Source organism: Oncorhynchus keta, chromosome 22 (assembly GCF_023373465.1).
Source record: "Oncorhynchus keta strain PuntledgeMale-10-30-2019 chromosome 22, Oket_V2, whole genome shotgun sequence".
NCBI classification, from domain to species: Eukaryota; Metazoa; Chordata; class Actinopteri; order Salmoniformes; family Salmonidae; genus Oncorhynchus; species Oncorhynchus keta.
In genome coordinates, this window is record NC_068442.1 from 45,020,245 (window position 1) to 45,033,289 (window position 13,045).

The 13,045-nt window shown below is 41.4% G+C and overlaps 1 protein-coding gene across 1 annotated transcript; it reads right to left on the reverse strand.

Moving 5' to 3' along the window:
* Positions 1-4,659: 4,659 nt before the first annotated feature.
* Positions 4,660-6,678, reverse strand: LOC118401562 (transcription factor HES-1-like). The gene is made up of 4 exons (XM_035799179.2): positions 6,230-6,678; positions 5,988-6,083; positions 5,783-5,870; positions 4,660-5,480 (listed from the first exon to the last, which is right to left on the reverse strand). Exons 1-4 carry the CDS (start codon positions 6,335-6,337, stop codon positions 4,969-4,971), a joined length of 804 nt encoding a protein of 267 aa, XP_035655072.1. The 5' UTR covers positions 6,338-6,678; the 3' UTR covers positions 4,660-4,968.
* Between the last annotated feature and the right edge of the window lie 6,367 nt (positions 6,679-13,045).

The window sequence follows — 13,045 nt, forward strand, 5'->3', positions numbered from 1 at the left end:
GCGTTGCTATGGTGACCACTAAGCTGAGAGAAGGCGGGGCTTTACCCAGCAAAGACTTATAGATGACCTGGAGCCAGTGGGTTTGGCGACGGATATGTAGTGAGGGCCAGCCAACGAGAGCATACCAGTGGTGGGTAGTATATGGGGCTTTGGTGACAAAACGGATGGCACTGTGATCAACTACATCCAGTTTGCTGAGTAGAGTGTTGGAGGCTATTTTGTAAATGACATCGCCTTAGTCAAGGATCAGTAGGTTAGTCAGTTTTACAACGGTATGTTTGGCAGCATGAGTGAAGGAGGCTTTGCTGCGAAATAGGAAGCCAATTCGAGATTTAATTTTGGATTGGAGATGCTTAATTGCTTACCATCTGTAAACTGTTAGTGTCTTAACGACAATCCACAGGTGCATGTGCAATAATTATTTATGGTTCATTGAACAAGCATGGGAAACAGTGTTTTAACCCTTTACAATGAAGATCTGTGAAGTTATTTAGATTTTTATGAATTATCTTTGAAAGACAGAGTCCTGAAAAAGGGATGCTTCCTTTTTTGCTATATATATTATACCGGCCCACTAGGCATCTGGGTAATATATGGTTGAGACGTTGATCAATGAGATTTCAACCTTTATTCACCCACTCAAAAAGACAGCCAGAAATGAGTTGAATTCACAATGTGTTTTCACTATGCGTTCAACCATCTAAAAGCACAATGAAATTCCAATGGAAAAACTATGTCCTATTATTTATTTAGTTGTCGTATAAATGTGTTTTCACAGCGCTTCCAACGATTTAAAAGCACAACAAAGTTCAAATGGGACAGAATGGGTCAGATATTGGGTCAGATATTTTGTAACTTAATGTGTTATCAATGTGTGTTTTATTTTATAGCACAACCAAATGACCTGGATTGTAGTTGAGATTACATTAAAAGTACATATATTATATAGCAATTGAGAAGATCTCCACAGACCTGTGGCCTCTGCGATCTTGAACATGCACACTGTGTTTGATTATCAAAGCAAGGAAATATCAACATTTGAAGGAACATTTTGTGACACTGACCTATTCTGGCTTTAATTCCAGTTTGATATGTGGGATGCACGTCTCCATCTCAAACAAAAATCAGTTTTAAAAAAGGACTAAATCAAATCAAACTTTATATGCACTTTAAATAACGTTTTATTGGATTTATATGCACTTTAAATAACGTTTTATTGGATTTAGTCCTATTCTTTAAATTAGATTTTTGGTTGATATGGATACTTGAATCCAACATTTTATTTGTTAACTTGAAGAATAAATTTGAAATCAACCAAAGCTTGAAACCCTAGGCCTGTATATGCATTGTCTATTTGTTGAACACTGGGTTGAATTGAAACAATAGCTGTTGATGACTTCGCAAATGCTTTATAGGCCTAAATAGCATAATTTATTAAACATGACCTATAGGGTTACATTTTATTTCTCTGTAAAACCTACGCTTTGGTATGACTTTGACAGCAACAGTGAATCTATTCAGTTATTAAGAGATCTCCCAACAATCATTCTCATGATAGCATATTGGTAGTAGTAGTCAGTGACAAATAACAAAGCTAAACCTGCCACAGCTTGGTTAAAATCCTGGATGGGAGACCAAAACTGGATGGTGGTGTAGATACTGTAGATGAACTCTCTGGTAGAAGGTGCCGCCCATGGCTATTGGTTTTTAAAGATCTGACATTGTTTCAAAGGTAGAAATTCAACATAGGTTTGTCTATATTGAAAATTGGTTACCATGACATAATATTGTGGTTGAAATTTTACCCTCAAAACAGTTTACATTGATTACTATTTTCAAATCCAATGTATTTTCCACGTAGATTCCACGTCACAATATCGTGACAAATTACGTTGTCACAAGTGGCTGATATCTGGCAGTAAGCATTGATCAATACTATCCCAATCAGATTGCACTTCCTTGCGGTGTTGCTAGATGGCGCACGTGACTTCTAAAATCCTTGAACACGCTGTGAAAAGTGAAATGAGCCATCCCTCTCAAACTTCATTTTTAATCTTCAGAAGAGGCTCATGTCAAATTTTCAAACATTTTTACATATTGTCAACAATATCATAATCTGATAGTGGGAGTAAAATAGTTGTATTTGATGACCCACAAGGTATTCGAGGTATGAAGGCCAGTTAAGGCAGCAAACAGTGAGAGAGTTATTGATATAATACGTATAACTCAAAGCTACTGATAATATTATTGAAGGGCATCTCATGGCCATATTATCTTGAATATGTGATCTGTGAGAAATGTAATTTTATCAAACTGGTATTCCCTTCGGGCCTAAAAGTTATACACTACATGACCAAAAGGATGTGGACACTTGCTTGTCGAACATCTCATTCCAAAATCATGGGAATTGATATGGAGTTGGTCCCCCCTTGGCTGTAATAACAGCCTCCACTCTTCTGGGAAGGTTTTCCACTAGATATTGGAACATTGCTGCAGGGACTTGCTTCCATTCAGCCACAAGAGCATTAGTGAGGTTGGGCACAGTTTAAATGCACATTACATTAACTTTTTATTATAAACTGTGATTGCTTTTTGTAATGTGTGTTTTTCTTATAGCAGTTTATTTGTTTTAATCTTTTTAATCTTCATCTTGTACTTTTTATGTATTTTAAATTTGTTTGGTTTTAAATTGTTATTAATTGCTGTGTTGTTTTATTGTTGGATCACAGAGCACAACTGTAAAATAGACTGTCTCAGCTTGTTTCCCCTGTTTAAATAAAGGTTCATCATTAAAAAATGTATGGGCGATTAGGCCTGGCTCACAGTCGGTGTTCCAATTCATCCCAAAAGTGTTTGATGGGGTTGAGGTCAGGGCTCAAGTTCTGTGCAGGCCAGTCAAGTTCTTCCACACCGATCTTGACAAAGCATTTCTGTATGTACCCTGCGTTGTGCATGGGGGCATTGTCATGCTGAAACAGGAAAGGGTCTTCCTCAAACTGTTTCCACATAGTTTGAAGCACAGAATTGTCTAGAATGTAATTGTTTGCTGTAGCTTTAACATTTCCCTTCAATGGAACTAAGGGGCCTAGCCCGAAGCATAAAAAAAGCATCCAAGACTATTTTTCCTCCTCTACCTAACTTTACAGTTGGCACTATGCATTGGGGTAGGTAGTGTTCTCCTGGCATCCGCCAAACCCAGATTCATCAGCTGGACTCCCAGATGGTGAAGCGTGATTCATCACTGCAGAGAACATGTTTCCACTGCTCCAGAGTCCAATGGTGGCGAGCTTTACACCACTCCAGATGGACCTTGGCATTGCGCTTGTGTGGGGCTGCTGGCCATGGAGAACACGCTTCATGAAGCTCCTGACAAAAACTGTTATTGTGCTGACGTTGCTTCCAGTCAGTTTGTAACTTGGTACTGAGTGTTGCAACCAAGTACAGACAATTTCTGAGCTCTACGTGCATCAGCACTCAGCGGCCCCATTCTGTGAGCTTGTGTGGCCTACCACTTCGCAGCTGAGCTGTTACTGATAGACTTCACAATAAAAGCACTTGCATTTGACCGGGGCAGCTCTAACAGGGCAAAAATGTGATGAACTGACATGTTGGAAAGGTGGCATCCTATGATGGTGCAATGTTGAAAGTCACTGAGTTTTTCAGTAAGGCCACTCTGCCAGTGTTTGTCTAAGGAGATTGCATGGTTGTGTGCTCGATTTTATACACTTGTCAGCAACAGGTGTGGCTGAAATAGCTGAATCCGCTCATTTGCAAGTTCAAACCCCGGAGCTGACAAGGTACAAATCTGTCGTTCTGCCCCTGAACAGGCAGTTAACGCACTGTTCCCAGGCCGTCATTGAAAATAAGAATTTGTTCTTAACTGACTTGCCTGGTTAAATAAAGGTAAAATAAAATACAACATTTGAAGGGGTGTCCACATACAAAATACACATATAGTGTATTTTCTCATGTTCAGTGAAGTTTCCCACTTGTTTCCTGTCTAGGATCTCGCCACGCACAACTGGACTGATACACCTGGTCAACTCTTGTTCAAAACGTATGAAATTTAGCAGACGTTCTTATCTAGAGCAATTAGGGATAAGTTCCTTGCTCAAGGGCACATCGACAAATTGCTCACCGAGTCGGCTTGTGGAATTGAAACCAGCAATCTTTACTGGCCCAACGCTCTTAACGGCTAGGCTACCTGGGGCCGGTTTATTGTGGATGAAGCCAGAAGCAAGCCATTGCGTGATGGCATTAGGCAAAAGCGTGTGTATAAATCCAGCCCCACTTCACAGTCTATTACACTTGTAGGCTAGTTTTGTTGCGTAAAATGCTAAAATTCTACGCAACATAAGCCTAAATTCTGACCCATTCCTGGCGCAACAAGTGCATGTGTGTGTGATATTCCTGTGGTTTGAATGTGCATGAGTTTTGCGCGCGCAAGAATACATCAGTGATTTTCGTCAGGCAGTTACGCACAGTCAATATCAAATTTGACTTTTACACTAACATATTAGTAGAATAGGATAGCTATTTTCTCTTGGAAATTGTAGGTTGATAATAAATTATTCTCAAGTGTATCTAAAGTTCAAAACAAATGCAGCCTAAAGTAATTATTTGGTGATTAGGCTTAAAACATAGATAAGCGCACAATAATGTTTTTCAATATCTTTACAAATTTATTTTTCTTCCAAAATGAAGAATAACGTAAAGTGCATTCAACATATCTTTGGTATCGAGCAATAAAAAAAAAGACACCTCGAATATAAAAATGCAGTGAACAGACTTCAACAATACAAAAATCTCATTTCAATATGAACTTCACTCTCATATAGGCTATACAAATATAGTGCATCATCTTTTCCTCTTAACACATTGAAAATACAAAAACAGAATCCAAACATCATTTTGTAACATCAAACATAGAAGAACTAAGTGTCATTATAAAAAGGTCCTTTTTTTGTTCTACCAGGGTCGCCACACTGAGTCCGAGTTGCCTGTCGGTGCACCGGGGGACACCGCTGCTGGGACAGGCGTGTTGACCTGGTTAGCGTACACGGGGATAACGGGACCGTTGGGCGTAAAAGCTGCATTGGGGATAAGGAAGGCGAATTGTCCATCTGTGGCAGGTACCAGGTGGAAGCCGCCGTATACTTTTGTTTTTTCTGGTGACATGCTCTGGGGAGAGCCACCTTTACAAGGCAGGGGCATCACGTTGCCCTGTGGAGATGAGTTGGGGATGTGTACCATGGACTGGCCGAAGGCGCGGTGGGGAGGACCGGTAGGGATCTGGTGCTGCGTGGGGTAGTTCATAGCGTTGATCTGCGTCATGCAGCTGGCCAAGTGACCGAGAAGCCGTGTCCTGACCTCGGTGTTAACCCCTTCGCAGGTGGACAGGAACCGGGTGACTTCATTTGTACACTCGCTGAATCCAGCTCTGTATTTCCCTAGCACGGTGGGATCAGAGTTCAAAGCAGCTGTGTGAGAAAGAGACAAAATGATAAGTCACTGAGAACAACAGCATAATAACGACAATTTAAATTCCAAACATGAACATAAAACTAAACATATACATTACGAAGCTCACCAATGGTTACGATAAATTAGCTATTTAGTTAGTCGATAAAATTAGCTACATTTAGAGAGACTTCTTGGGAGAGAGGATGCGGGACAAGTATGTAAACGGAGTACTTCATTCTAACATGATCTAAACCGCAGACGGAAGTCTGGAAGAAATCATCCCGGGTATTCACCCAGCAGAACAGTCCCAGGGACTTACCAGTCATCTGAGCTCTCTGGAGGTTCCGGAGATGTTTTACGGTCATCTCCAGGATATCCGCCTTTTCAAGTTTCGAGTGTCTGGAACTCTGTTAGGATTGAAGATAGAATAATTTCTTATTAAAGTTGATGTTTTTAATAAAGTAAATATATAACTGTGATTGTAATAATTCATTTGTTGTGAGGGAAAAAAATGTAATACTTACATCTTTTTTGAGCGCATCCAGGATAAGTGTTTTCAACTGTCCCAAGCTTTCGTTGATTCTGGCTCTTCTCCTTTTCTCCATGATAGGTTTGGATGACTAAAGAAAATAAATATAATACATTGTTAGAATGGTGGGACTTGCTCAAGGTGAAGGAAATGTTCGTGTTGTGCTATACTAGCCCGTGCGTAATTTTGGAGTGACAGAATATCCGCATTTCTAAGATGCTTTGACCGACTACTAACCTTCCTGTGCTCTGAAGCCGTCTTGGGTTTATCAGGTGTCGTGTTCATGCTGGCTGTAGTAGCAGCAACAGGAGAGACGGATGTCTTTTCCATTATATCGGCAGGCATCTTCGGTCTGTCTGAAATATCCCACAAGAGCAACGGTAACTCGATATTACAGTCCACTGTTGGTGGTTATTGACAAGTAGTCGGCACCTATTCACAGTACCCTTTTATGAAATTCCAAATTCCGGAAAAACAAAATCCTTTTTAGGTGGTAGCGCACCTCTGTGCGAGAGACAAGCGTCCCCAAGTCAGTCGCAAGCTGAACGATGTCACGGAATCGAGAAATCACTGTCTGCCAGCGGACGCTGCGTCTGTGGCACTTCTTGTTGGTCTTATTTATATCTAGGACTGCACGCGAACGGCTCGTGTGAAACTTCCAAAACTTTCTTTCCCACAGTAACTTTCTACCAATCAGTGCGAGGGACACGCGGCCGGAGGGGAGGATGGCTCGTGGTCGGCGCCCTTCCATTGGTTGTTTGGAGTTTGAGCGGGCGGCCAATGGCGGGGGCCGGGTTTAAGGCACGACCGGGACTGCCTTCAATCATTCAGTTTACATATTAACACTTGAGCCCCTGACTACCACCCAGCGCAGAGAATGCAGGGTTGACTTGATTCGGCATGTTGCTCCCCCAACTTTAAGGCAGTACGCACAGGAGTCAGGAGGGATAAACTCCACCCAAGATACTAGAGGCTATAGGGCCTCAGCGCAGGCCCACAATAACATGTTCCACATAGCCTACATCTATTGTATTATACTTCCACATACGTGTGGACTACAAACCAGTAAATGCGCAATTACACCGAACATATAGCCCATTCCAACTACGGAGTAAAATAAGAATTGCCTAGATAATTTATGCAATGGCTGACGACACTTATGTAGTGTTCTTAATTACAGTGTAGCCTAATTAGGCTTGATAGGCTATAGTGTAATAACCTATTAATGTTACATTTTATATCATGTAAATTAACTTGGGAAAAATAACCTGGCTTCTCCTATTAGATTGCCTTGTGTTGCTGTAGCCTAAGGCTGAGAACTACACCCTCGATTAAGTTTGCGCTTTGGGAGTTCAAAAATCAACTCAACTCTAACCAGCCAAGATCGGAGCATTAATTATTTAATGAGCGCCCGCCGCTGTACAAATTTGGCATTTTGACATCTGTCGGCATGCGAACGCGGAGCACTTGCCAGGATGTTTTATGAGCATGGTGGTTAAGGTTTGGCGGTCGGGCTAGGGGTGGCGGTGGTGGTTTACATTAGAGAGAAGGTAAATAGCAGCTGCTGTTTTAAAAGCCTGGGAAAAACACGCCTACCGAGAGCTCGATCGGCCTTATCGGAATGCGAGCCAGAGCAGAGATATTTCTGAGTGAGAGCAGAGATATTTCTGAGTGAGAGCAGAGATATTTCTGAGTGAGAGCAGAGATATTTCTGAGTGAGAGCAGAGATATTTCTGAGTGAGAGCAGAGATATTTCTGAGTGAGAGCAGAGATATTTCTGAGCGAGAGCAGAGATATTTCTGAGTGAGAGCAGAGATATTTCTGAGTGAGAGCAGAGATATTTCTGAGTGAGAGCAGAGATATTTCTGAGTGAGAGCAGAGATATTTCTGAGTGAGAGCAGAGATATTTCTGAGTGAGAGCAGAGATATTTCTGAGTGAGAGCAGAGATATTTCTGAGTGAGCAGAGATATTTCTGAGCCTTAGCAGAGATATTTCTGAGCCAGAGCAGAGATATTTCTGAGTGAGAGCAGAGATATTTCTGAGTGAGAGCAGAGATATTTCTGAGTGAGAGCAGAGATATTTCTGAGTGAGAGCAGAGATATTTCTGAGTGAGAGCAGAGATATTTCTGAGTGAGAGCAGAGATATTTCTGAGTGAGAGCAGAGATATTTCTGAGTGAGAGCAGAGATATTTCTGAGCGAGAGCAGAGATATTTCAGAGCAGAGTGAGAGCAGAGATATTTCTGAGTGAGAGCAGAGATATTTCTGAGTGAGAGCAGAGATATTTCTGATCCAGAGCAGAGATATTTCTGAGTGAGAGCAGAGATATTTCTGAGCCAGAGCAGAGATATTTCTGAGCCAGAGCAGAGATATTTCTGAGTGAGAGCAGAGATATTTCTGAGTGAGAGCAGAGATATTTCTGAGCCAGAGCAGAGATATTTCTGAGCCAGAGCAGAGATATTTCTGAGTGAGAGCAGAGATATTTCTGAGTGAGAGCAGAGATATTTCTGAGTGAGAGCAGAGATATTTCTGAGTGAGAGCAGAGATATTTCTGAGTGAGAGCAGAGATATTTCTGAGTGAGAGCACAAGATTAGAGCGATGCCTTGCCTGCCTTTCTTTTGGTCGGGCAGCAGTTAGTAGGCAACGCATGGAAGGTCATAATTTAATTTCCTTATCCTTATCGGAAAGTCAGACCCGAACTCCAGTTGTAAATGGTTAGAATTGCCCCCATACAGATAGTATTAACACATACATTTTAGTAATTCGCAAAAAAATGTATTAGCTTGTTTAAATAGCCTATAGACTCCAGTATACTTGAAGTGAATAGCCACTTCATTTCAGAAAATGTGAGTGCGTAAAGCCGAATAGCATCCTGAAGTTTTGTAAATACAAGTTTAAAAGTCCATAGTGTCTAATTGTATTCGTTTCTAAACATAATCTTTTACACAATAATTATGTTCTGTGCACAATACAATAATATTAGCATACAAACGTTATTCGGTTAATGACAAAACGGAGGGGCCGGTGTGTGTGTGCTCTGGGTTCTCTGTCACCCCGGGAGGTCGCGCTCGCTCCTCAGCAGGCTGCCTGGTCGTCTGGTGTGCGGGCGTGATCTCCAGCTGCTGTAAAACCCGGCGACACGTGGCGCGCAAGCGACGGGAGAAGGCGCTGCTCTTTGGCTTGCTGCCTGCAGCTGCGGGACTTCGCTTGCGGCTTCGCGCAAGATCCTGAATTTAATATGCTCACCAGAGAGCGCTGCCTATAGGAGCACTCGAGCTGTACACTTTCACTGGCACCTGAATCAAATAATGCATAAAATGTGATACTTTTGAAAATGGAATACATAGGGTATCCAATTCAGGCTATTATGTTTTTTTTGCGTAATTGCGCAAACATTCGTTTTTGGTAAGGGCCCAATAGGTCTAAATATTATTCTGTAAAATCAGTAAGCATAGAAATAATATGTATTATAATTTAACATATATTTGTATAATATCCACGAGTTCTTCATGTCCACTTAAGCTACTTCAACACCAATACAGGAGTGTAGCTCAGTAACAGCACTCCATTAGTCTTGGACGCACACCTAAGTAATTTCGCCATATGCAACTCACATAGTTCCTAAACAAATGTACTGACGTTAAAGAACACAAAATATAGGTTCTGAAACCCTCTTCGCCTGAATTACTTTCTCACGCTCTTGTTCCAAGAGGTCTCTAGCGCTGAATTGAGTCACGGAGCCATGGGTCTCGCGTTCCCTCCCTTTTCCCGGGAGTTCGGGGCTCTTATCGGCTGCACCTGGCCGCCTCCAGGAGTGTCACCTGCTGCTATGGGTCAACTCCACTTTCACTAAATAGCTCTGCGAAACCGTTTGAGTAACAACCCAAACGGATGCTATTGTTAAAACGTTGTTCTCACACGATCATGGACGGGATGTCTTTAGCTATTAATTATTTGAAACGGCAACCATTGAGCAAAACGAATTTGATTTGAATGATTTGAAATTTGTAATGTATATTTAAAAAACAACGTTATTACTACTTTCTTGACATGTTAGAGTGGGTCACCCAAACAGCCACACCCTGCTTCCCTCTCTCTCTCTTTACCTGCCCCCCCCCCCTCTTCTGCCCTCTCCACAATCTCTCCCTGTCTCCCTCCACTCTCCCCTGTAATTCCCCTTTCTCCCCCCTCTCTCTTCCCTTTCTCTCATCCACCGCCGCTCCCTCCATCCCATGCCTATTATCTTTATTGAGGCGTTTCGACCATGGACCTCCATACTGCAATAATGCAATCAGAGGGGCCGATTGTGGGGCTAAAGTGCGTGTGAAAGTGATAGATATTGTGCTCACAAACAATCTGTCACTTTATCACAGACAACTCGTGCTTTAATGCATAAGCCATTGGTGAGCAAAGGTAGCGACTGCCAACAAGCCCTGTTAAAAGTGGTGAGACAGGGGTGAGGTGCCCATGCCAGGGCTGGCTGGATGGGGGGAGATGTAGACAGGGGGAGGGGTACTGGGGGTGATACACATTGGTGGTGAATGGGGATAGTTACTCCCATATTTCTCCATTTTGGTTCCGTGGTTGCCAGTAGCGATGCGTGGGTAAAATCACCTGGGAAGCCAAGCCACAAAAATAGAAACCTATTACAACCAAAGTGTTGTGAAAAGTGCGTTGTTTGCTCTATAACCTGTTAGTTCATGTGCCTTGCGATCATGTTATATAGGCCTAAGGCCGAGACAATAAGAAGACAGAGTGGCAGAATACATTCAACCACACATTTGTTTCATAACAAAACCAGAGAGTGACCTCTGTCTGGTGAAGCCCACAAAGCATATTGCACATAACAAACAGTTCGATCAAGCAAGTTAATGTTTCCAACATTTTCACACTACTTAATAAACAACTATTGATTTAGAACCATGAAGAGTTACAGCAAGTCACAAAGAAAACAGGAGCTGCCTCCACTATTCCAGCACCATTTAAACTTTCAGAATCACTGTTATAATCGTTGACCAGTACGGAGAACTAAGTAAAACTACAAGTCCAAATCTCTATCTCCATCCATGGCTAATTTAGGAAAGGACCAATTTTAGCTAGCCAGCTTGCCACCGGAGGATAACAACATAACAAGATGCAACAATTCATGTTGTTTCTGTCAATGATGAATGACTCTCGAAGTGATGTGATTGGAGTGAAGCCAAATCCAAACTGGCTTCCCTTGACACTTTTTTTTGGTGTACCAGGACCAATCACAGTTGAGCTCAATCCATTTAGCTCAATGCTGATTGGTTATTATTTAAAAAAATATATAAAAAATATCAAGGGAGGCTAAATGCTCGCTGGCTTCCCTTCGATTCAATACGACAGGCGGCAACAATGTCATACTATTTTTGACCAGACAGCATCAGATAGATGGGCTACACATACAGAGACAGAGAGGCGCTGTTTCACCCACTCAGATGCTTTCTCCAGTGAGATATATTCAGCCTCTTGTGAATTGAAGGAAAATTACAAAAACACAGAGAGACAAAAGATACATTACCATATGTTTTTTTTTCTTTCATTTTTCTTGGTACATTTTTGGGGGAAGCCTATCTTCCCTTGGCATCCACGAATACACGTCACTGGTGGTTGTCAAGGCGCTGTGAGGTCGCCTAGGCAGAGAGCTCCTGTAGGCAACATTTGTAAATATTATATCGCTTTAATGGTTTTAAAATAGCATTTTTTTTCTATTAACTTTATTTGTTTTTTTATAACTTTAGGGTTGATGTAAAAAATAATGAGCTGGTAACCCATGGAGATGCAGGACTGGTGATGGCAGGACTGTTTATGTGGCTATTTGAATGATGAAACAACACAGCATAAGCTTTTAATTCCACCTGCCCCAGAGCCTGAAAGACAGAGGTGTAAAGTACTTTTAAGTATAACATAAGTCGTTTTTTGGGGGGTATCTGTACTTTACTTTACTATTTAAATTTTTGACAACTTTTACTATAACTTCACTACATTCATAAAGAAAATATTTTACTTTTTACTCCATACATTTTCCCTGACAAGTAAAATAACTTGTTACATTTTGAATGCTTAGCAGGACTGTAACGGCATTCTTATACATACATAGGAGTAGCGTGAAGGATCGGAGGACCAATGTGCAGCGTGGTAAGTGTCCATAATGTTTATTTAAAGACATAAACTGAACACTACAAAACAATAAACGTGAAACGAACGAAACCGAAACAGTACCGTGCGGCAACAAACACTCACACAGAAACAAACACCCACAAACCAACAGTGAAACCCAGGCTACCGAAGTATGATTCTCAATCAGAGACAACTAACGACACCTGCCTCTGATTGAGAACCATACAAGGCCGAAACAGAAACTAAACATAGAAAAACAAACATAGACTGCCCACCCCAACTCACACCCTGACCATACTAAATAAAGACAAAACAAAGGAAATAAAGGTCAGAACATGACAAGGACAGTAAGTTGGTTAAATTCACACAATTATCAAGAGAACACGTGGTCATCCCTATTGCCTCTGATCTGGCGGACTCACTAAACACAAATGCATCTTTTGTAAATAATGTCTGAGTATTGGAGTGTGCCCCTGGCGATCCGTACATTTTAAAAACAAGAAAATAGTGCTGTCTGCTTTGCTTAATATAAGAAACTTAAAATTATTTATACTTTTACTTTTGATACTTAACCCTTGTGTTGTCTTAAGGGTAAAACATGACCCACCACTATGTTTAACAGCAGAGAAAACCCCCTAAATTATATTTATTCAACTTGAAATTTGATGACTTTTCCTAGAGTGACCCCAACATTAGAAAAAGTGAAACATCGCCTTTGTTCATATTTCCTTGAAAGCTGTACACCACCAGGTACAAAGATTGTCTTAGGGTCATTTTTGACCCGGCAGTTATAAAATAATTTTTACACACACACACACACACACACACACACACACACACACACACACACACACACACACACACACACACACACACACACACACACACACACACACACACACACACACA